Raw genomic sequence first — 22,676 nt, 5'->3', positions numbered from 1 at the left:
AACTCACAGTAATGACCTTCTCTGGAGGGTGTCTGAAATAGGAACATACATCTGGGGATCACTCCAGGACACTCACACCACTTCTTTCTCCAGGCAGGACTTTGGTTCTCTCTTCCTTCTTTCCTATCTTCCTGTCTCCCTTTCATACTCAACACACACACACACACACACACACACACACACACACACACACAAGCACGCACGCACGCACCACTCCCCCAACAGCTGCAGTCTGGAAGAAATTACTCTTCTAAACAGCCAGACTTCCCTAGTTTCAGGAAATTCCAAGCTGGGAAGGGGGAGGGGCCGGGCTGGGGGCGCGACCGTCCATCCCCCTAGCTCTGCCCCTGCATCCAGCACGTCCAGTCCTGGTCTCCTCCTGCCCCCACTATCCGCTCAAAGGGCTCTCAGCCTTTTCACCATCAAGGCTTTCTAGTCCTTTAAATCCTAGAGGCAAACTTTGGGGGAATAAGGAAGGCTGGGAGGGGCCTATGGCTTAACCCTCTCAACCCGGGACAAGAAGTTAAAGATCAACTAGGCTGACTGGGAGTTAACTCAGCGCTCGCCTGGTAGGCTACCATGGCTCCGGAGAGAGGCTGAAGCTTAGTTCCTGGTGCAGGTAAGAAGGGACCACTACCAGGGTTTGCCAGACTCTGGAATCTAGTCTCCTGTGTCTGAGGGAGGAGGACCGCGGTCTGGCCCCTCGTAAATGATAAAGAGTGCAGAAGCCTGGACCCCTGGAATGTGAGAACAGAGACCAAGGAAACTCCCTGCCTGTGAAACCAGAGAGCTGGGGGTGGGGGGGGGGGCTCCTGGGACCCAAGAGCGCAGAACCCGACCTGAGGTGATGGTACTCAGACCACATATCTAGGTCCTGGAACCCCTTCCAGGTTGGGCATGACATTTGTTTTTTTGCCAGGTGAGATCCCGCCCGGGAAAAGAAGGAAAAGGGCGCCAGTTAGGTAGCCTCCGAGACCAGGAGGGGCCAGAGCTTCAGCCGGAGACCAATTCAGTCAGGACCACGAGGTGAGGAGGCTGTTGTGGTGGGCAGGGGTCTTCATCCAGAGGGAATAAAAAAAGAGACAGACTAGTTAACGACGAGACCAGGGTCTTTAAAGTCCCTGTTGCAGCCCTGTAGCTTTAGGAAAAGGGTTGACAGTCCTAAGATCCCAGGGGTCTCCAGGTGGGGTCCTCTGCCAGGTCTGGGCTCCACCCTCCTCCAGCCTGAGAACCAGTTGGGCCAGCTCCTGAGCGGGTTGTTATTTCCGTGTCCTGGGAGGGCTGGGGCTGAGAAAGGACAGAGGTGAACCAGCTGTGCCCCTGACCCGTGCAGCTGGAACCACACAGTGCCTAGCCAGGAAAGGGAGTTGAAGAGTCCAGAGGAGATCTGCGTATCTGAGCGTGTGTCCGTCCGAGCGGGCGGGGGCCCCTGTATGTGCTTGCATCCAGCCCACTTTGCAATGATCCCTAACAACGATCCCTCTGTAAGAGCCTAGGCTGATGACGAACTTTTTCCAAGAATGACCGCATTGCCTTGAGTGTGACGGCCCAGCAACAAGCATATTGGAGGTTAGAGCTGAGTGTGCAGGACACCTAGCCTGAAGGGGAAAGTGACTCCCTCAAGGTCTCCAAGCCAGGAGCTTCACTGGCATTAAAATCTCCCTGTGCTTGTGTGAGAGGCATGGATGGGCTGTGTGCATACGTGTGTCCTAGGGGGTGTGAGGGCCGAGGTCAGAGAGGTCCAGTGTCCTGCTAGATTATTCTCTACCTTATTCTCAAAATGGAGGAGGATCTCTTATTCAAACCGGAGTTGAATAAGTCCTATAAGGTACTAGGGGCATGGTTCAATGGTAGAGTGCTTCCTAACACCCAGGGTGTTAGCTAAATCGGGGTTCTATCTTCGGCAGTCCAATAAAATGGGGGTAGAATTCTATTTCTCAGCAAGCGCCTACTGTTTGGTTGCTAAGACAGAGCATTCTATTGGCATCCCACTTTGCAGATGAGAAGACGAGGTCAGAAGGGTTACACTGCTAATCCAAAGCCACACAGCAACAGCCCCAGCCAGATTCAAACCTGGGCAGCTGGTTTTCTAAATTCTACCTCTTTTCACTTCTCTCTGCAGAGGAAGTACTAAGATGAATGGAATGGCATCATTTACACCCAGAGAGGATTTTTATGCTTAACTGTGACTCAATATTCACAGTTAAAAATAAGGAAATGAAAATAGGGAAAGTCCGAGGGCCTGCTAAATTGTTAAGGGCAAGTCTTAGTCTGTCAAAACATTCGTTTTCATTGCAGTGAAGGAGGGAGTGGTGGTTGTGTGTCAAGTTACAGTAAAACTGTGTTTATTCACCTAGGTTAAGGGCAGAGTGGAACTGGTGTAGCAACAGTGGTTTTAGAGATGGGCAAGATGGCACCTTGTGAAGGCTGAGGCAGGAGCATTGTCCTGAACTGGAGGCCATCCAGATCTGTCTTGTAGGATGCTATCTACAAAACAAAACAAACAACAAATGAATCTTCTCAAAACTGACAACAAACACCAATACTGGTGGTAATCACAATACTGGCCTGAAATCACAGCTACTCTGTTAGTTCATGAAGTTCAAGGCCTGGGCTACAAAGAATGGTCTGGACAACTTAGTAAGGCCTTGTTCCATAATGAACAACAAAGAGGTTTTGGAGAAGGGCATGGCAGTGTTGGAGCATGATTCATATGTTAGGAGCACTGACTGGCTCTTCTAGAGGACATGAGTTTGATTCCCACACACACATGGCAACTCTTGACCATATGTAATTCCAGTTCCAAGGAATTTGGCACCCTCTTCTGGCCTCTGTGGTCACCAGGCATGCATGCGGTACACAGATCTGTATGCCAGCAAAACACCAATGTATGTAAAATAAATTTTGTTTTTGTGTTTCTTTATTTTTGGTTTTCCAGACAGGGTTTCTCTGTGAAACAGTCCTGGCTGTCCTGGAACTCACTCTGTAGACCAGGCTGGCCTCGAACTCCCAGAGATCCACCTGCTTCTGCCTCCCAAGTACTGGAATTAAAGGCATGTACCATCAATGTCCAGCTAATAAATTGAGAGAGAGTTGGGGATATAACTCAGTGGTAAAATACTTTCCTAGCAGGCATGAAAGTCTAGGTTCAGTCCTAGCAGAGGGCAAACGTGGGAAGTGCACAAGTGTGCATGTGTTTCTAGGCTCACTCCCTATGGGAGAGGCTGTGTGTGCATGTGTGCATGGATTCAATAGTCCTTAGACTGCATCCGTCTAAATTACTTTGAACAGTTTTGGCTGTACTTTGTGTTCACATCCTCGTTGATCCTTCCCAGGGTGCTGAATTCTGAAAGAACAATGTTGGCTCCCTTGCCTTCCTCATACATTTTACCAAATCTAATCTTTATTCCGCAGTTATTGTTTGGGTGACACAGCCTTTTCTTCTCCCAACACCAGCACGACCGCTTAGCAGCACATGCTTCTATGTGCTCTGCAGGGAGGTGGCAGTGTCATTTTATCTGAGGTATAGACAGGAACACAAAGGATTAATTTGTGGAGATTCACTTAACTGGAAAAGGGTGGGGTTTTGATGGAAATAGAAACAAGGGATTTCATCACAGTAGTTAAGTGTTAAAAGTACAAAGTTGTCAAGTTCCTGTCACAGTTTCCATGGAAAAAGACTAAGCTCCAGGATATGGGCCAAGGTTTGCTGGGTTTCTCTTTACCACTCAGTCAGGTGCAGTAACCTAGCAACTGCATATCTGGTATACAATTCCCAAGCTGGCAGCTGCAAACATATGTCATTCTTGCAGATATTTGCTTATTCAATTTATTCATTTATTTTACCTATGAGTGTTTGCCTGAATATGTGTATGTACACTACATGCATGCTTGGTGCCCATGGAGGTCAGAAGAGGGTATATCTGGAACTGATGACAATGGATGGTTGTGAACTACCACGTGGGGGCAGTGCCTTCAGAGGCCAACAGAGGGCATCAGTCATTTTGCTGCTGTATGGAAGAAACTTGGAAGTTGTAAAATTGCAATTTGGAAGTTGTAAGAAGTGGGACTTGGGTCCTGGAACTTGCCTAGCCCGGAAGAGCAGCAAGCACTATTTACCTCTGAGCCACCTCTCAGGGCCCTCATTGTTACCGAGTTTTAACACATGAGGCATTTTCTTTATTATTTGAGTTTTAAAAAATGAGATGTTATACCTTAGGTGATGTTATGCCCTAGATGCTCCCCAAAGCATATTTTAATTTTAAAATTCTGCGTAAATATACAGCTCCCCTGGACACCCAAAGCCTCCCAAATGAGAACGTTCATGTCGTCTGTACAGTGAATTTTGCACATGCTCTGTAGAGCCTTCCTGGTCCATTTCTTCAGTGTGTGTGGAGGGAAGGGTGTTTGAGCGTGTGTGGTTGATCCTAAACCTGTGCCCAGCGTACTCACTGGATAGAATCTGCCCCGTCTTCAAGGACTGGGCACTGGTAATCTTCATCTATACTTCATCTACAGCTAATGCTTACTGGAGATTTTTACTAGTCTGGTTGGGAAGCACTCCAAAAGTAATTATTTGGTACTTACCCTCCAAGAAGGCTCAAATATTAGTTACTGGGGTGACCCACATAGCGAAATATGATCATGGACATGTTAGAGTCAGAAAAAACTTAAAATTTGAGTCCAACAGTAGTGACCTTGGGCTCTCAGAGCCTCAGTTTCCTTACTTGTTAACCGAGAATAGTCCCAACAAAGTCCCGCCTTATCAGAGCATTCTTGAGGCTGACTAGGCAGGTCTGGAACATAGAGTTGGGGCTCCAGGGTGAGGCAGCTCTGATATGCCTGTGCCCCCACAGATGTCGGTGCTGAAGCAGCTGGGCCCTGAGCAGCCCAAGAAGCGACTGGAGCGTGGAGCACTGTCTATCTCGGCGCCCCTTGGAGACTTCAGGCACACATTGCATGTGGGGCGCGGTGGCGACGCCTTCGGGGACACCTCGTTCCTGAGTCGCCACGGGGGCGGCCCACCTCCCGAGCCCCACACGCCACCAGTCGGGGCCCCGCATTCTGTCCCTCCACCTGCAGTTCCACAGCCCCCTGCACGTGGTCTCCGAGTGCCTTCACCTGCGGACCCGCTGTTGTCCTTTCACCTGGACCTGGGCCCCTCTATTCTAGACGCGGTGCTAGGCGTCATGGACGCGGAGCGTGCCAAAGCAACAGCCACCAGGCCTGTCGGGGACACCCACCCTGGAACACAGCACCAGAAGGCCCGCTGCCGCCCCAATGCTGACCTCCCACTGGACGACGTCATAGGCCTGTAGTGTCCTGATTCCTGCACCCCTCAGTCCCGCCCAATAACCCACTTTTGTACACATAAATGGCTGAGGTTTGTGCCAGTACTGTGTCTGTTCACTTTTTACGGGAAGGGGTGCAGAGGCAGGACAGTGGTCGGTTGCCACAAACTAAAAGCCAAGTCCAGTTTATCCATGTAATAAACCATTCCCAAAGGTGGAGTCTTGCACCTGGCCGCTCCCACAGTCTTATTCATTCTTCAAATATTGACGCAGCCTCATTGCTACCTGGATAAAGTCCAGACACCGTGGTTAGCACCACCTACGGTAACATTTGGTTTGAAGAGTCATAGACGCCTGGTCCTACACATCCCCCAGGTGCACTTTGACCGGGCGGTGCCATTCGCTTTTCTGAGAGCAACTGCAAAGAGAGCCGTTGGGTACTCATTGGAGCCATGAGACGCATGGTCCCAGTAGGTAGGGCTTCTGCTCCCACAAACTACGTGTCGCCATGCGCAGTAGCTGTTGCGTTACAAATCTGGGCACAAAGTTAACCCTGAGCCCATAGATGTCCAGATGTTTTAACACCCTAGAGGTGCGGGGCTCTCTAGTACTATATCATGGACTGAGGGTGGAATCAGATTCTCAAAGGATCCCGAAAAGGAGGAACCTCTAGTATTTATCACTCGGCTTGGAGAGTGGCTATCTGAGGTCCCTGAAGGGATGAGACCAACTTCCGGACTCAGAATAAGGTCTTTTAAAGTTTTCAGAGGGGTGGGTCATATGTGCCAACCCCTAGACTGGGGACAGGAGCAAGACTCGTACCCCACAACCAGGATCAGGTAAAACCATTGAAACTTGGCGAGGCCAAGGTAAGGCCAACGAGAGGAGGGGCATACACAAATCATTCAAGTGGGTTGAGACCAAGGTAAGCCACGCTCCCAGGAAATACAGGACGGGACAATCATAAGTAACTTTGCATGGGGAAGGACCAGAAGTCGCTTTGCTCATAGGGAGGTATGGTATGTAAGTCAACCACTGGTATGGGGAGGTCGGGGGCGGAGCCAGGATATTGAACCCCCCCAACCCCACCCCCCCTCCGCCCCTGACACAAAGGACTGTGTACATGCAAATCGCATGCTGCAGAGCGTTGTCCTGTGAAGGACAGGGCACAAGCAAAGTATTTGGTTGCAGCAGGCCCAGATCTCTAAGCCCCACCCCCACCTCAGGCAGCGGAAATATATGTAAATTAGCTGGCTGGAGAGAGGAGGCCTTGCTCCTTTGATGCCCTGAAAGCGGCCGAGAACACGTAGTGTTTGCATGGGTTGGTAACTGTCCCTCGCCAAAGCCCAGAAAGGGAGGAGCACATATAAAATAGCTGGATGGGATGGAACTTGGCTCCTTTGAGTTTTTGAGAGGAACTCAACACACTAGTTAATTGGCTGGTTGGGCGGGGCTAGACTCGCTAAGGCCTCTGAGGAGCTGGACTCACGAGGATCATTTTGGGCGGGGCAAGACCAGGTTCCCAGAAGCTCAGAAACCAGCTACATGTAAATAAGCTGGGCGGGGCCGGGAGCACCAGAGCCCGTGGGACACTCCTAGGTCTCACCTCGTTTCTTGGCCTTCCCCCCCCCCCCCCCCCCCCCCCCCGGGTGAGGCAGACAGAACTCCTGGTGTCACAGTTGGGGCTCAACGTTGTGGACTGAGGCTGCCCATTGTGCTGCGGTACCATGGAGGCAGGGGCCGATTCCTCTGAGGCCCCCTCGGTCTGCCGCTTCTTCCTAGAGGGCCGCTGTCGCTTCGGCGCTCGCTGCCGTCAGCCACACCCCGGGGCCCCAGCGCCAACCCCTGAGGTCGTGCAGCGGGAGACTGGGTCCAAAAAGCCAGCGCTGCGTACTGCCGCTGACGTCATCCAGCGCATCCGCTGGGATCCGCGCCTGGACCCTGCCGAATTTTCGGTGGGCTATACTGACCGCTTCCTGGGCGTGCAGGAAGAGCCCTTCTGCGCCTTCTGCTGGGACGAGCCGCTGGCAGCGCTTGGGCCGGGCGTCTTGGCGGTGCCACAGCACCGCATCCGCTACTTCCGCTTCCGAGGCCGCCTGGTGTGGGACCGTGCCTCGCGTACTGACCTCATTTTTGGCTCGGGCTCTGTGGCTGGACGGGGACCCACCATCCTGGACGCACTGGACGACGGGAACGAGTACTGGCCAGAGGTTGCACTAGAAATCCCTGACACAGAGAAGGCAGGTGCGGCTTCCGAGAGTCAGGATGGCCCTAAGGAAGGGAGTGGAAACCTGGCAAGAACTAGGCTTGATTCAGGCCTGGAGACACCTGAAGAAGGTACAGCAACCAAAGAGAACAGAACTGGGCTTGATTCGGGCCTGGAGATACCCAAAGAGGGTGGGGCAACCAGAGAGACTGTCCTGAATAGGACCACAGAGGCAGGAACACCAGACTCAAGCGGGTGCTTCCCAGGAGTAAAGGAGATCTTGAACTCACTAGAAACACCTGGAGCCACTCTACTTCCACAGTGGGAGGCACAGGCTATGGACGCTCCAGGGCTTTCTTCTGAAGAGATGGGAAGTGAGTGGACTCCAGGGGCTTGGCCTGATGAAAGAAAGTTCCCTCGCCAGCCCCGGCCCACACATTTTGTGGCACTGATGGCAACAGAGCCTGGGCTTAGGGCAGAAGTGGTCAAGGCCCAAGAGCATCTGGTGCGGATTGCTCCTCCTTGTGCTGCTTTCCTGGTACCTGTACAGGCCCTGCACCTGACAGTGGCCTTGCTGAGGCTGACAGGCCCTGGGGAGGAGGCTGCAGCTACTGGGGCTCTGCGGAGGGCCCTCCTGAAACCAGGGCTTCAGGTACCCTCCCAGCTACAGTTCAAGGACTTGGTTCTTCTGGGTCATCACGTGCTCTGTGCCATACCCTCCCCAACACTGGCAGGCATGGCCCAAACTCTGAATCAGAGGCTGGAGGCTGAAGGGCTGAGAGTGGTGCAGCCCCCAGGGGGCCTACAGCCACACCTCACCCTGGCCAAAGTGCCACAGGGATCCCAGGTTTGCATCCCTGAGCTCGAGTTCAGTTTGAATCAGGAGCTAGGAAGACAGCCCCTAGGGAAACTCTGGCTATGCCGTATGGGCAGAGCAGGACATAGCTATTTGCCCCTGGTTGAGATTTCCCTCAAGTGACCAACGTTCCAAACTTCGTAGAAACAAGCCAAATAGAAACAATTTCTCTCTCTCTTTCTCTTTAATTTTTGGTTTCAAGCTTCCAAAATGTACTGTACTCAATGTTCAAGGAGAATGAAGGGAGGGGAGGGGAGAGGTGGGAAGGGGAGGCAGGGAAGCATCTGGAAAAAAAGCAGCCTGACAGTCCAGCTGTTTGCAACCTCATAGCACATCCTCCAGTTACATGGTAGAAGAGGAGGGAGGGGTGAAAAGAAAAGGGGAGAAAGAAGAAAAATAACTTAAACACACACACAGAGGAAAGAGAAGGAAACATGACGTGAGCTGGTGATCCATGAAGGCAGGGGAGGGAGGGAGGGTAACCATTTTACCTGTGTTGAACCAGGGAGCAGGGAGGGAGAAGGAATAAGAGGGAGGGAAGGGAAAAAAAAATCAGAAGAAACATTGGGGCAGAGGGAGGAAGGGACACGGAGACAACTTAATACAACTTGAGTAAGACGAGGCAGCCCGGCTGGCATGGTCCCGCGAAGGCCCTGGAGTCCTCAGTGCGGTGTGGCGCTGGCTGGCATTTCTGGGGTGAGGGGTTGAAGGTGGGGCATAGTCTTTAAGCAGCTCCCCTCACCCCAAACACTGAGGCCCCAATAGCTGGGCAACAAGAGTCTATGAAGAGGCAGACGAGGCAATAGGTGTGGCTGGCTGGTGCCCCGCTGCAGGCGGGTGCGGGCTGGACGGCCTGTCTTCTTTCTGCTGACCCCCCAACATGGGATGGGCCAGCACGCAGGGTCAGGTGCTGGAGTACGAGCTCGAAAGAGAGAGAGAAAAAACACTGAGACAGCATTAGTGGAGGTGAGAGGTGGACACAGAACCTGTAGCCCCCACCCCGCCCTCCTCCACTATAATCCCAATTATCCCCTGTGCGACAAAAAATAAAAACGTAGAAAAATCTCTGTACAGATCCCCGGTGGGAAACGGGGGTAGGGATGCTGGCTCTTCCTGGAGCCTTCTCCCCACAAATTAATTTACAACCCATGTCCATGGCTCAAAAACAAAATCCGCAAAGGCGGTATTGGGCCACAGCCCTAACCCCGCCCGTGCTCGATGGGTGCTCAGAAGGCTGGCAGCTGCGCCAGGCTGAGGCGGCAGTCCACGCTGGAGTTGTCCGGGCCCGTGTAGGACAGGCCCAAGGGCTCTAGGAAGGCCCGGCAGGCGGCCTCGCCCTCGAAGGCCAGCTCGGCCTGCAGGTAGGAGACGGGCAGCGCAGGGCGGAAGCTATGGAGACAAGAGGAGAAAATGATGAGGCAAGCAGACAAGGGAGGGCCCAAGAGCAGGGAACAACGCTCCCCATCTGGGCTCCCAGAATTTTCCTCAGCAAGGAACCTGCTGGCTTCTGCAGCCCCTCCCAACCTCCCCATGTTAGCGGCTTGGGGGGGCCAGGAATGGGGTTGGTAGCCCCAGTGCCCAGCTGCCCCCCCTTGCCCACACTTACCTGTCCAGGAAGGAGGGGGCAGGAGGGAAAGGGCCCAGATGGCTCCTCTGCTGGCTGAGGGGCTGGAGCCAGACAGAGTAAGTGGTACAAAAGCTTGGAGGGTAGGGACAGTGATACTCCACCCTCAAGGATGTTCGCACAGTGTCACACTCAGCAGTGCTTTCTGGTTGGTACCAAGGTGCCCTAATTTTTTGTACATGTCCTACTAGTTTTGGGGACCCTTTCCTGCAGGCCACCACAGCCCTTTAGCTACTTGGTTTCAAGTATCTGGAACCCAGGTATTCAATGGCTCTGGGACAGGGCAGCCTCCCTGTCTTTCTAGGCCATGACAGGGACTTGTTTGCCAAGAATGGCTATGCCAAGTTCATAGGAAAGGTGCTGTGAGAATGAGGTCAACACAAGCCAGGGCCCTGAGTACTCACAAGGACCATTTGTGCTATGTAGCCAAGGTTGACTAAGAATCACTTGCACCACTGAGGCTTGAGGGCTGCTCATTGGACCATAAAAAGCTGATAGCTCAGTGCCCACTCATCTCACTCCCTTAGGTTGGACTAAAACAAAATCCTAGAACAAGTTTCCTTGGCAGGTCCCACGATAAAAGGACCACTACCTTAATGAGAAAATGCTGCTGCTTGGCCCGGCATTCAAGACGCCTTGAGACTGAGACTCTTGATAGATGTATTTACCAGGGTTTCTCAACCTTAGCAAGACTGGCACACACTGCTGTGGGGCCTTTTGCTGCACAACATTCCTGGTCTCTACCCACTAGATGGCAGCAGCATGGTGATCATCTCTTCCCCACATGAGCAAGCCTCATGCAGTAAGATGACCAGAGGGCCTTGTGACACCACCCCCTGTGCCATAGGTCCAGAAAGACATTTCAAGAGACTGCTAACAATATGAGCCAGGCCACCCTTTCTAATAACTATGTCAGGAAGAACAGCAAGTAGCTGCAGGCAAAGGCCTGGAAAAGGGGAAGATAACCCAGGTTTCAAGCTGATGTGAAGAGAGGAGTGCAGGGAAGAGGACATGACACCAGGAGCAGGAAGAACAGTGGGAGAAAACCTGGACCTGAAGGTGGCTGAGGAGGAAAGCAATGAGGGCCAGCGGTGTGGACAGGAGAGTGGGAGGGGACTCCAGCAGAGAAGCTGAAGGTTGACCAGGATGTGAAGGAGCGTGGCAGAGCCACAGCACAAAAGGCAGCAGAGTGCAGTGCCACATACGTTTTGATCATGGCCTTGAGGGCAGCCTTGCGCTCCCGGTCTGCAAACTTGTCCACAAGGTAACCAGACATACAAGGTGCATGGCAATAGAGCCGGAAGAAGCGGTGGTAGTTGCCTAGGGCCCACGCTGCCCTCAGTGCCAATGCGTGGGACACACAGGGGTCCGCTTTCAGCTCCCTTGTGAGGTATGCCAGCTCCGTAGTGATGTCTGCACAAGAGATAACTGTAGGTCAGGTGACAGGGTGCCACCTTGGGCATGGCACCCTTCATCTTGGGATGGCCTCTTACCCCCAGAGTTCTTGGTGAAGATGTAGTAGAGGATTCGGTATGCAGTAAATTCACCCACATTGCCTGCCAAGTTTTCCGCGTACAGCGACTTGAGTTGCGTCTGGCACTGGTTGAATTCTTCATGGTCACCCTGAGCATGGAGTAAGGGGTGTAAGGAACAGGCAAGTACAGGTGGCTTCAAAAGAAGGGTGGGCGCCCCATGGCAGTTGCCTAGCTCCCTACCTTCTCCAAGGCAATGCGGGCATGTGTCTCATACACCTCCACAGTGAACTCAGTGCGGATGCCTTGTACCTGGGCAGTGGGAACGAGCAGAGAGTCAGGTTGAGCAGAGCAGGGCAAGACGGCTGACACCAGAGCCCCGCAGCAACTGACTTACCGTGAGGTCCTGCCGAATGGACTTCATCTGCTCACAGGCGAAGGCGTAGTCCTGCTTCTCCTTCCAGTGGGACTTGACCATGCACAGAGACTTCTTCAAAACCTGCAGGGAATAGAATCAAGGCTGAGTGTAGAGACAGCTGACAGGCCAAAGCACTGTCACTGCTCAGTGACAACTGCAGCACAGCCTGTATCAGTGATTCACCACTGCTATAAACAAACAAACCGAGTAACACACAGCAAGACTCAGTGCCCCACAACTTCCTGTTGACACAGTGCTATGCCATCCTGAAGCAGAATAACAGCTGCCTTTGCAAGGCCACCTGGCTCCAGGGTCCTATATGGAAGTCTGCCTTGACTATGCTTGTAGTAAGGCTGACTGTGGCCAGGCTATGCCCGAAGTGTGAAGAGCCTGCGTGCTAGCGTCTTCTCATAGCCAGAGGTGCCACCTCCCTATGTTAGCTCCCTGGCCTAATGCTAACACATCCTGGTGGTGGACCCACTGCCTGGAACTTACAGCCACAGGTCGCACAGTTGATGGGTCTGGGGCGCAGGTCAGCCGTAGATAGTGCTTTGTGATGTCAGGACAGGTGCCCACAATCTGTAGCTCCTGCCAGTCAGGGTCAGCTCCACTGCTTTCCAGGTTACTCATCTGCAGCACCAAAGGTTCAAGGCGCAGGCGGCGTGAGTGCCCATGCTGAAAGCGGGCTGCCCTCTTTTGCTTCTTAAGCTCACGCTCTGGGTCCTCACACTCGATTGCTGCCATCTTCTTGCGGCTGCGTTTGGTGGGAGCTAGGTCATGCCTGGGGACAAAGCGTGAAGAAGGCCAATGTCTTCAGTCACTCTGAAGGCCATCTCCCTCACCTGTGAGACCCAATCAACTCCCACCTATGCCTAGGAAAGAAATCCCACCCAAAGCTCACCTCTTTCCTCGCTGCGCCCTGCCTCGGCCCCGATCCATGTGGGCCCCACGACCACCCCGACCCTTGGGGGGTGGGTTCCTGCGGCCTACAGGGTGACACTCATTCCCTGAGTAAGAGCTGTCAGAGTCTGAGTGGGAGTCACTAAATAAGGAAACAGAAAAGTCAGGCCTGAAGCACAAGGGTTAGGCATCAGCCCCCTCCCAGCTGCCCTCCAGCACAAGCTTGCACACCTCCTCCGGAAGTGACGGGTAGGGGACCTGGACGAAGACCGTGAACGCGAATCTGTGCTGGAGGAAGAGCTGTTGTCCTTCATGAAGACGTTGCGGTTGCCGAACTTGGCGAAGCTGCTACCACGGGCTCGGCCAGCACCCCCAGACCCAGGTGTCCCTCGCTGGGATTGGGCACCCCCGCCCCTGGTCACCGAGCCTGCCCCCCTGGGAGGGTGAAGGCTGCTAGGGGCCTCCCACCGTTTCTTCTTGGGGCTCTCAGTCACAGGCTCCCTGGTCAGCCTGAGGATATAGCAGGGCAGGGCATTACCAACCAGCCACCAACCTGCAGGACTGCAGACCCCACCCTGTGGCCCAGGGCCTCGAAACCTCAGAAACAGAGAGGCACTTACCCTGGCAACTCAGCCATTGTGGTGCAGGAAAGGGACCAAGCCCAAGATTGTCTGTGTCCAGGGGATGCTCTTAGCCATAAAGCCACCCATACCTCCCCAGCCAGTCCTGCCCACTCCCCAAAACCCTATCCTTGATCACTCCTCGGCCTTCTACCCTCCCCAAAGGGTCCTGAGATAGAGCTGTCAGCTTTCTGGCTCATTTCTCTCTGAAGCTGCCAGTTTTTGAGGCCCAAGTCGCCAACCTAGGACCCAGCAGCCCCACTCCCTCATAGTTTCACCCAGACTGACCCAGGGAGAGGCTCTCGGCTCCAGTCGATGGTGTAGGCAGAGCCATCCTGGAGCCGGGCCTGTAGCACCTCCTTGAGCAGCTTCTCTGTCCGGTCCTTGTCCTCTTCTGATTCACAGGCGGTGAAGCACCGCTCAACATATTCCTTCATATCCTGCGGCCAATCGTCCGGCTTCCCAGACAGGTTTCCTCGGCCAGATGGCCCACTGTGGGAATAAGCCAGATAAGGGCACTAAGGTGGGAGAACCCCACATCTCAGCAGAATTTTTACTGTGATCTTAGATGGCAGTCCTACACCATACATTCCCAGGGTTCCCTTCATCGCATGAGGCACCTGGAGGGACCTTGGAGAACAGATACTGCTGAACACAGAGCATGGGTAGGTAGGGATGGGGACGAGAATCACCTATGGTTCTGGGCTTTCTCAGAGCTGGGCTGGGAACCGAAGCTACTGTGTTGCCCCTCAGTACTGGAGCTGAAGTTCTGGTTGGTGACAGCAAAGGGCCGCTTCTGGATGTTGAACTTGAGACCTCCAGTTCCAGGGGCTGCTGTGGGAGGATAGCAGAGACCAGAGTTAGGTCCTTCCCAGACATTCAAACTGGCCAGCGCTGGAGCAGGTCTCTAGCATGAGCAAATCTGTTCCAGAATAGTCTTTCCCTAGACTAGAGTCCCATCACAACACCCTGACAAAGGTCAAGCCACCCTGGGTGGCTCACAAATAAGCTCCAACTTTCTGACCCCCAAAAGCATGCTAACTCACGTTTCATGCGGGTCCACAGCTGCTGACCCTTCTTGGGCTTGGCAGGCTCACTGTAGCTGTGTGGCCCATAGGTCTGCCCTGTAGGTGCCCCTGTCTGACTGTGCTGAGTGGCTGGAGCTGTTCCAGGCTGAGGGCCATTGTTTAGACCATGTGTCCCATGCTGAGGGTTTGAGGGCTGAGGGGGCTGGGCTGCAGGTAGCTGCTGAGGGGAAGCCTGGTAGGCCATACTCTCATCCATGCCAGGAACTGGAGGCTGTGGGAAAAAGCAGAGGCTGAAGGCAGCAGGCAGCATCCTGATGCCAGATCACATGGTACTCAGTTCTTAAAGTCACCTTCTTCAGCAATAAGTGCTACAATCTTCTGGGGGTTGCCACTCCATATGATCGGTGGCTTCCTGGGGTGTCTATTTTTACTAGCTATCCTTCCCACAACAGAGAGGTCTCAGACTCAAGAGACCGAGCAACTTTCCATAGGCTCAGCTACCACCAGTGCCAACACCGGGGCCTGACTCTACTAATAGCCACTGACGACACATCCACTAGGGTTCTCTTGAGCACATCAACACGTGACAACACACTTACTCAAGCCCTATGACAAGGCTGCATCCTCTCAACTCCGAGGAGTCACTAATGTGTAGAGAACAGTGAAGCAAAGCAACGACTCAAAGCCAGGTCAATGTACTTCCTATGCCCTAGGGTCCTCCACTCCTCTAGGTTGCACCAGTTGCAAAGGCAGCATGCTGGGTAGGTATGGGTGTGGGTATGTGTACACCACTTGCTGTGTGTGCAGGGGGCACACTAGCTAATGAACACAGTTGTGAGTGCACATGCTGGAGAAAAAGAGAGAAGGCAGACTGCCAAACTACAAACTGCTCCCACCATCTCCCCAACATTACAGCCCCTGGGCCTTGCCCAGCCTCAAGCCCATCCTAGTTTTAAAAGCTAAGCTTTTACACCAGGAGGTGCTTGACAAGAAAGAACAAGCGAGAGGGGAGGGAGCAGCTTTGAAATAGTGCAGACCATTCTTGGTTGCAAGTCCCCTAAAAAGTCAGGCTCTTGCTCCCAGCTGACCAGGAGCAGCTAGGCAAAGCATTACCTGGTTCAGAGTCCCTTGGTGCTGGGGAGCCGATGGCTGCTGGGCTGTAGCTGAGCCGTAGGAGCTGGCCATCCCATACTGGGAGGGGGAGCCGTAGCTCTGGTACATGCTCTGCCAAGGCACAGGAGGAGCCGGAGTTAGTGAAGGCTGCTCATGCCTTCGGCCTCTCTTGGAACCATGCTCAACTCAAGAGGCTGTAGACACCAGGCCCTTGTTCTTTCCACCATACAAATGCACCAAACCATGTATTTTCAAAAAAATCAAAACCAAAAACCTCTTCATTCCACTCATGCTAGCACCCATAGGTCTTGCTATCAAGTGAAAAGAAGCAGTGAGTGCCAGCATCTCTAATGCTATGATAAAGAGACAGGCAGGAGACAGGCACAGTCTCACCCTTTAATCACAGGACTGATGAGCCAGGATGGAGACAGTGGATTTCTGTGGAGTGTGAGGCAAGCCTAATCTACATAGCTAGCTCCAGGCCAAAGAGGGCTATACAGGGAGACCTTGTCTTTAAAAAAATTAAAATTAAAAAAAAAAAGGCAAGCTTGTTGTGGTGATGTATATTCAGGAGGCTGAGGCAGGAGGGGTAGTTAAAGTCCACCTGGGCTATACAGAAAATTCTGACTCAAAAAGAAAAACAAATCCCGGGTTTAACAATGTCCACACATAGTTACACAGCTAAAGGAGTAAGTAGGTAATGTCTCACAGTAATTAGCATGAAAGGAAACAAGGCAAAGAGAAGCAGGAATATGACTTGAACAGTTTGGCAGTGGGAGGCTCTCTGAAGATGCTCTCTGGGCAGCAAGAAATCTTGAAGTGAGCACAGTAAAATGGAAAGCTGCAGCAGAGCAAAGCACAGGGGACTAGGATATCCTAATGTCCTAGGGTAAGGAGGCAGTGAGGATGTGAGCATCAACAGTGGGATGGACCATGGACAAGTCAGATCTTGTGAGACCGGAGCAGGAAGCTAGGATTAGGGGATACTGGTAAGTTTCTGAACACTGCTATGTCCATCTTCACCCACACTAGCAACGCCCCCACATGGACAGAAAGCTCTCACCCTGTAGTCAGGTACTCACCATAGGGTAGTAGTAGCTGTAAGGATAGGCATAATTGTACTGCTGATACCACTGGTAGTACTGTTGTTGCTGCTGCTGCAAAGCTGAGGCTTCTGCCTGAGAGACATACTGTGGAGACAAAAGCGTGTACATATCTGTCAGTACAGCCACAGGAGTCTATGGGCACTACAGTCCCAAGAGAACAGACCTCTAGTAAAGAGTAACTACAGAAAAGAAATGGAGTCCATGCCTCTACAGTAAGAGTAGGCTTCTGGAAGATGGGGCAAGTCTCTCTCCTTAGGATAACTCAGACCCTGGCTGAATCCAAGTTGATTTAGTTAACAGAAAACATATTTACAGTCCACTAAGGCATGCCATTCTCTGAAAGTCATCATCCTTCCCATCCTTCTCTCAGCAACATCCCCACCCCAGCACAGCAGTTCCAAGTCCTGTGTGCCCTTCTCACTTGTGCACTGGCCACAGGCCCACTGCTACTGGTTTTGGAGCTACTGGCAGCCCCTGCTTTGCTAATGCTGGCCAGGGCCTGACGGGCCTTCTCCCACTCTGGGTTCTCGTGCATAGGAGTCTCCATGCCATTCTCTCTGCTGGCTCCAGCCACCATGCCATACTGAGAAGACCTGCAAAGGTGAGACAGAGTTATGTTCTACTATACACAGTAGACAGGCCTAAGTTCCAGAGCTAAGATCCCTACCTACCAGAGCCATAGCTGAAGATGGCACATAGCAAGTGCCAAGCAAACAGAATGTTGACCAGTATACACAAAACTTTACATGACCTACTACCTTAGAAGGACTCAATCTTTTACAAGTCAATGAATTCTGATATGGCCAACTATGGGGGAAAAAAAAAAACCCAAAAAAACAAAACAAAAAGGAATTATCAGAAAGACCATAAGAGGGGGCTAGAGAGATGGCCCATATTTAAGAGTATTTGCTGATCTTGCAGATGTTGCGAGTTCAGTTCCCAGCACCTATGTCAAGTGGCTCAGACACCTGTAACTCTAGCTCCAAGGGATCTCATGCCTCTTCTCTCTCTCTCTCTCTCTCTCTCTCACACACATACACACACACACACAGACACACATCCACACCGGCACGCACACACAGAAAGCTCAGAGGGGAAGTTTGCCCCTCCACCCTAGCCCCCAGAATGCGAATTTCTTCTTCCAGGCTGCGCAAAGAAGTCCCATTGTATTTTGTTCCTCTTTCCCAGCACAATGGGCTGTGTTCCCCTAGTCCTACTAACCAATCTGTGCTGCGCTGATCACCCACGTTGGCCGCCATCTGGACCTTGGGGTGTAGGGAGTGGACCTCGGGAGCCAGACTGCCTTTTCACTGTCTATAAGAAAAAAAGATGAGTTAGACCCAAGGAGGATCCATAAAAGGATAGATAGGAAAGACAGAGTATGTCGTAGAAAGGAGCACTGGTAACGAATGGAAAAGAATCCAAGCATGGTGGCTCATGACTGCAATTCCAACACTCTTTTGGGAGTTCAAAGCCTGCCAAGGCTACATCTTGAAATCCTATTTCTAAAACCAGTAAAAAGAATCAGACTTCCTACTGTGGAATGAAGAGACTTGAGTATGAAAGAAAGACACTGGACTCCCTAAAATGCAGGATGGAAAAATAAAAGACAGAGATGATGATGAAACGATCAGAGTGGATGCGAGGGGAAACCACGCTGAGGTGGTGGATGTGGAGACCCAAGTCCTGGGCAGGGAATCTAATGGGAATTCCTAGAGTATTGATACAGGTTCTAAAGAAGCAGAAAGAAGGCAGGCACTATCCAGTGAGTGAAGTCTTAACTACCAGTGAACAAAGCATTAGCTACCAAGACGTTTGGGCAAGACGGAAGTTTCTGGGGACACATGAAGGAGCATGGAGCCGAGACTGGGAGAACACTGGAGAACAAAGCAAAGTCTCCAAAGCGAAAGGGAAATCTCAGGATGTCTCACTGAGAAGCAGCAGAAAGTGGAGGTGGGGGAGGCTCTCCCTATGTGAAGTCACTGGCTGTCAGCATTTGAATCAATGAAGAGTCCCTGGAGGACAGAGATTTGTATAAGATGTTCCTGGGAGCAGGAGCTAGTCTGGAAGAAACAGGCAATCCTTTGTGTATGATGTCTGCAGATAAAGTTTTCGGGGTGCTATGGGAGGTTCACAGTTTTCTTAAGAAACCATTAGGGGTGAAGGGTGGGGTGACAGAAGCATGAAGGACTGCCTTGGGGTCTGGACTTAAGGCCAAAACAATAGAATTTACAGCAAAGAGGGCCACGGAAGAAACAGAAAGCTTGCAGGAAGCCTTAGGGGCAATGACAGGCCTCAAAGACATCAAGAAAAAAGAAAAAAGACAGGGCCAGGCGGTAGTAGTGCACGCCTTTAATCCCAGCACTCGGGGAGGTGGAGGCAGGGGAATCCCTGTGAGTTTGAGGCCAGCCTGGTCTACAAGAGCTAGTTCCAGGACAGCTAGGACTGTTACACAGGGAAACCCTGTCTCGAAAAACCAGAGAGAGAGAGAGAGAGAGAGAGAGAGAGAGAGAGAGAGAGAGAGAGAGAGAGAGAGAGAGAGAGAGAGAGAGAGAGAGAGAGAACACAGACCGACCATTGGGTGGAGTCAAGGGGTCGGTCGAAAGTAGGGAAGCAAGTGGGAGACCCTGGGAGTACTAACTGGTATTAGGAGTGAGGCCTAGGGGACAGGGATCTGACAGACGAGGACAACATGGACTCTATGCACCTGGCTGTCCCGAAGGCATGGGGTCCACGACACCAGGTGGAGATGGAGGCCACCCTGAGCCCAAGCGACCCTCCTTTATCCCCGCGGTCAGCCACCAGCCAGGCCGTGCCTGCGCACCAAGACGCGAGGATGGTCTCTGGGTTGCCCAGGGCAACACGGCAGCCGCGTAACAGCAGGTCAATGGGGTCGCGAGGGGAGCGCCTAGGGCACAAGGGTCAGCAGCGTTCCCAGGGACTGTGGCAAAGCGGAAGCGCGTGCGCACGCGCAGTGTCGCCGGTCGCGCGCACACAAAACCCGGGCGCATGCGCGGACGGCCACACCCTTCACAGACGCTGGGAGCGGCGTCGGTTAGCCCGACCAAGCAGGCCCGGACTCGCCGAGCGCGGAGCCGGAAGGAGTCCCTGTGCTCGCCCGCCAGTCCGCCCGCCAGTCCTCATACTCACCAGGACCTCTTGCTCCCGGGGTTCGTTACCGGTGGTCCAAGGCGGCGACAGAACACCCGCGATAGCGCTCGGTCACCGGAAGGGTCTTCTGGGGCTGGAACGTCCTGACCGCGGCGTGATGGCGTCACCCGGACGTCTGTACCCGCCCCGTGTCGCGTACAGCCAATGGATGTCACCGCTCGCTTTGAACCACCCTCCACCTATCCCGCCTACGCAATTGCGTGTGGGCGTTGTCAGCAAGCTGAGAGCTGGGCGTGGACGGTGGCCCCATGGGGACAAGCGCCGCAGGCTCTCCCATATAGCAGCATTAGCCGTAAAATGTAAACTATAGGGACGGTAGTTTTGAGGCTGCGCACAGCGCTATGACGTTTAAAAAAAAAAAAGTGAATAAGTGATGAGGATGAATCTTTCCCCAAATATGCTTGTTTAGTGAATAAACCTGGAATGGCACACCTGGCGTGAGCAACAGTGAGTGAGACCCCAAGGAAGCAGGAAACACGCCTCGCTTGAGGAGTAGCCATTTGGCTGTGACGCTGGAAAGGTAGCCGGGGTAGAGGAAGGTGTAGGGAGAGGTTTGCAGAACCTAGAAGTACGTGCATATGTGCTGATCAGGCTGGCCCCGGAACTCAAGGAGATCCGCCTCCCTCCTATGGGATTAAAGATGTGCGCCATCACGCCCGGCCACAATAGGCTTTTATTTTCTGTTCTTTTTCTTTCTTTCTCTTTTTCTTTTGGTTTTGGGAGACAGGGTTTCTCTGTAGCTTTGGAGCCTGTTCTGGAACTAGCTCTTGTAGACCAGGCTGGCCTCGAACTCACAGGGATTCCCCTGCCTCCACCTCCCCGAGTGCTGGGATTAAAGGCGTGCACCACCACCGCCCGGCCCAGTAGACTTTTCTTAAAGCTCATTTCTTACACCAGAAATGACTGAATTGTGCTGTTCAATTAGGGATACCTATTAAAATAATAACCCAGCTTCTAGTCACACTTTGTACCTGAGACTTTTGGTAATTACACAACACTTTGATAACTTTATAACATTTTGTTACTGTTAGCATCGAAGGCTTCTTCCCATCTCTTTTTTTATAATGAACTTTTATTTTAGAATAAATTTGGGTTTACAGGGGGGGAAAGTTGCAAAGATAATACAGGAGTTGGGCATAGAATGCCCAGTTTCCCCTATTGCTATCACCTCGGATTCACCTTGGTTTATTTGTTAAAAAGTAAGAAAGTGACTGACGTTGCTTTTATATTCTGAACTAAGCTGCAAACTTTAGACTTCGATACTTTTCTCATTAATGTTTTCTGTGTGCCAGTGTGTAACCCAGAGCATCGTGTAGCATTCATTTTGCTTTCCCTGTCCTGTCGGAGCCGAGGTTTCTGGATTTATGACACCCATTTGCTTGACGATGCAACTGAGGTTCAACGAGTCAACTGACTTGCCCACATTCAGCAGTGTGGTGCTTGGACTGGGGCCCAGAAGCATCCTGCCGCTGTGTGGGGGCGTTTCAGGGTATGTCACCTGGTGCTTGTGCACCCAACTGCCACTGTTTGTCACACCCAACCTGAGGATCCTGCTCTACTGACTTCCCTTAGAGAACTGCTGGTCTTCCAGAGAGTTCTACTTAGCAGATCACTTCTCTTCCTTTTGTGGACTTTTTGTCTCCAGCATTTAAGTAAGCCAAGTGTTGCCTGGACAGAGGGCTCTTCACACACATCTTCAGTTGCTTGTCTCTTTCTGGAAGCCTGTTCCTCAAAGGATCACAGTTGCCATTCTTTCACAGATAAGTAGGTTTTTGTTTGTTTGTTTGTTTGTTTTCACACAACTGGGGATTCACAGACTCTGGGCAGCATATTTTGAGCACCTCTTTGGGCTTCTAGACAGCACCAGACAGCACCCCAATTTAACATCACAGTAAGTAAGTACTAGGCAGGGGAGTAGCACATTGTGTTGGGAAATCATTAGAATTTTAACCACTTTATGAGTTTTGTCTCTGGATTTTTGTTTCTTCATATGTTCATCTCAGTTGCTTATTTTTAAATTGAGTTGTCTTTTTATGAATTATTTGTCATATGTGCTTATTTTTTCTTTTTACAAAAGAGAACTACATAGGCATTATTCCCCGTACAATAAATTTCCCTTTTTACTCTGCCATATTTGTTGTAGTTTTTAGCTCATTGACTGCCTTATCTTTCTTGTCTAGATTTATATCTTCAAGTTTCCTCTTCTACATCACCTTAGCAGCACTACATACAAAAATTCTACTTTCTCTTTGAATACTTCTTCCCCTTTACTGGCACACACTTAGGTTTTCTGACATCTTGTGCTGGATTTGAACTGCTAGGAAGTGAGTTGATGCCACACCATTCCTAAACCCACTAGGCCTTGCACATTCCACATGACTGGAAGCTCGACTTTGTTGTTCCTGTGGATTCATGCATGTTTAGATCTAGTGCTACGTTTATTCTCTTCCTGGGGTCTGCCTCTTCCTTTGTCAGGACATGCATGTGACTTTCAGAACCAGAGCGGTGCTGAACCTAGACAAGAGGAGAGTTGCCTTTCAACCATCAGGGAAGGGGTCATCTCTCTAGCTCAGTCAGGACTTCTTCTCCCAGGAGGGGAGAAAAAAAGAAGGTCCTAGCTACTTGTAAAATAGCCTTCCCTTTTATTTCAAATCAACCCTCTTCCAAGTTAGTGCCATGAGTTGAGATTGCTGGAATATGGCAGGAGCAGAGACATCCTTATACCTGCTTCCCTTAGTCCCTCCAAGAACAATACCAGCAGCCAGCCAGAGGTGAGGGACAACCTGGCTGTAGGTCAGCCCCCTTCCCAGCGAGCCCAGATTCCTGCTCTGCCATCTCAGCAGTCCCTTGTGCTAAAGACAAATGGGAATG

General features: G+C 51.9%; 3 protein-coding genes across 5 annotated transcripts; 2 read left to right on the top strand and 1 right to left on the bottom strand.

Annotated features, from left to right (window-relative positions):
- The first annotated feature begins 346 nt into the window (after positions 1-346).
- Positions 347-5,393, top strand: Cdc42ep5 (CDC42 effector protein 5). Its single transcript, XM_038340798.2, has 3 exons — positions 347-619; positions 920-1,026; positions 4,857-5,393. Exon 3 carries the CDS (start codon positions 4,857-4,859, stop codon positions 5,316-5,318), a length of 462 nt encoding a protein of 153 aa, XP_038196726.1. The 5' UTR covers positions 347-619; positions 920-1,026; the 3' UTR covers positions 5,319-5,393.
- A 1,544-nt stretch (positions 5,394-6,937) lies between these two features.
- Leng9 (leukocyte receptor cluster member 9) lies at positions 6,938-8,541 on the top strand. The gene has a single exon (XM_038339650.1). It carries the CDS (start codon positions 7,019-7,021, stop codon positions 8,474-8,476), a length of 1,458 nt encoding a protein of 485 aa, XP_038195578.1. The 5' UTR covers positions 6,938-7,018; the 3' UTR covers positions 8,477-8,541.
- Leng8 (leukocyte receptor cluster member 8) lies at positions 8,519-19,937 on the bottom strand. 3 transcript variants are annotated; one of them, XM_038339648.2, is made up of 16 exons: positions 19,785-19,937; positions 17,856-17,948; positions 17,056-17,227; positions 16,611-16,718; positions 15,529-15,639; positions 14,434-14,686; positions 14,080-14,221; positions 13,676-13,879; positions 12,999-13,277; positions 12,769-12,909; positions 12,363-12,648; positions 11,847-11,948; positions 11,693-11,761; positions 11,471-11,600; positions 11,183-11,390; positions 8,519-9,742 (listed from the first exon to the last, which is right to left on the bottom strand). In XM_038339648.2, the coding sequence occupies exons 2-16, from the start codon at positions 17,891-17,893 to the stop codon at positions 9,580-9,582; spliced, it is 2,406 nt and encodes an 801-aa protein (XP_038195576.1). In that variant the 5' UTR covers positions 17,894-17,948; positions 19,785-19,937; the 3' UTR covers positions 8,519-9,579. The 3 variants fall into 3 exon arrangements, with proteins under 3 accessions (XP_038195576.1, XP_038195575.1, XP_038195577.1); XM_038339647.1 differs by lacking the exon at positions 8,519-9,742 and having other exon boundaries at positions 10,808-11,390; positions 14,080-14,218; XM_038339649.1 differs by lacking the exons at positions 8,519-9,742; positions 15,529-15,639 and having other exon boundaries at positions 10,808-11,390.
- Between the last annotated feature and the right edge of the window lie 2,739 nt (positions 19,938-22,676).

The sequence above is a fragment of the Arvicola amphibius genome, chromosome 8, assembly GCF_903992535.2.
Source record: "Arvicola amphibius chromosome 8, mArvAmp1.2, whole genome shotgun sequence".
Classification (NCBI taxonomy): Eukaryota; Metazoa; Chordata; class Mammalia; order Rodentia; family Cricetidae; genus Arvicola; species Arvicola amphibius.
Note: the sequence above shows the minus strand (reverse complement) of the source record. Positions and strands in the feature narration are given on the sequence as shown.

Bases quoted from the DNA above. Each gene is read 5' to 3' on its own strand.
- Leng8 (XM_038339647.1), bottom strand. From the start codon at position 17,893: ATGGCGGCCAACGTGGGTGATCAGCGCAGCACAGATTG. The intron at 16,719-17,055 runs GTGAGAAGGGCA...TTGTCTCCACAG, and splicing joins GGCCTGTGGCCAGTGCACAA to TATGTCTCTCAGGCAGAAGC. The intron at 11,762-11,846 runs GTAAGTCAGTTG...CCCACTGCCCAG, and splicing joins CCATTCGGCAGGACCTCACG to GTACAAGGCATCCGCACTGA.
- Leng9 (XM_038339650.1), top strand. From the start codon at position 7,019: ATGGAGGCAGGGGCCGATTCCTCTGAGGCCCCCTCGGTCTGCCGCTTC.
- Cdc42ep5 (XM_038340798.2), top strand. From the start codon at position 4,857: ATGTCGGTGCTGAAGCAGCTGGGCCCTGAGCAGCCCAAGAAGCGACTG.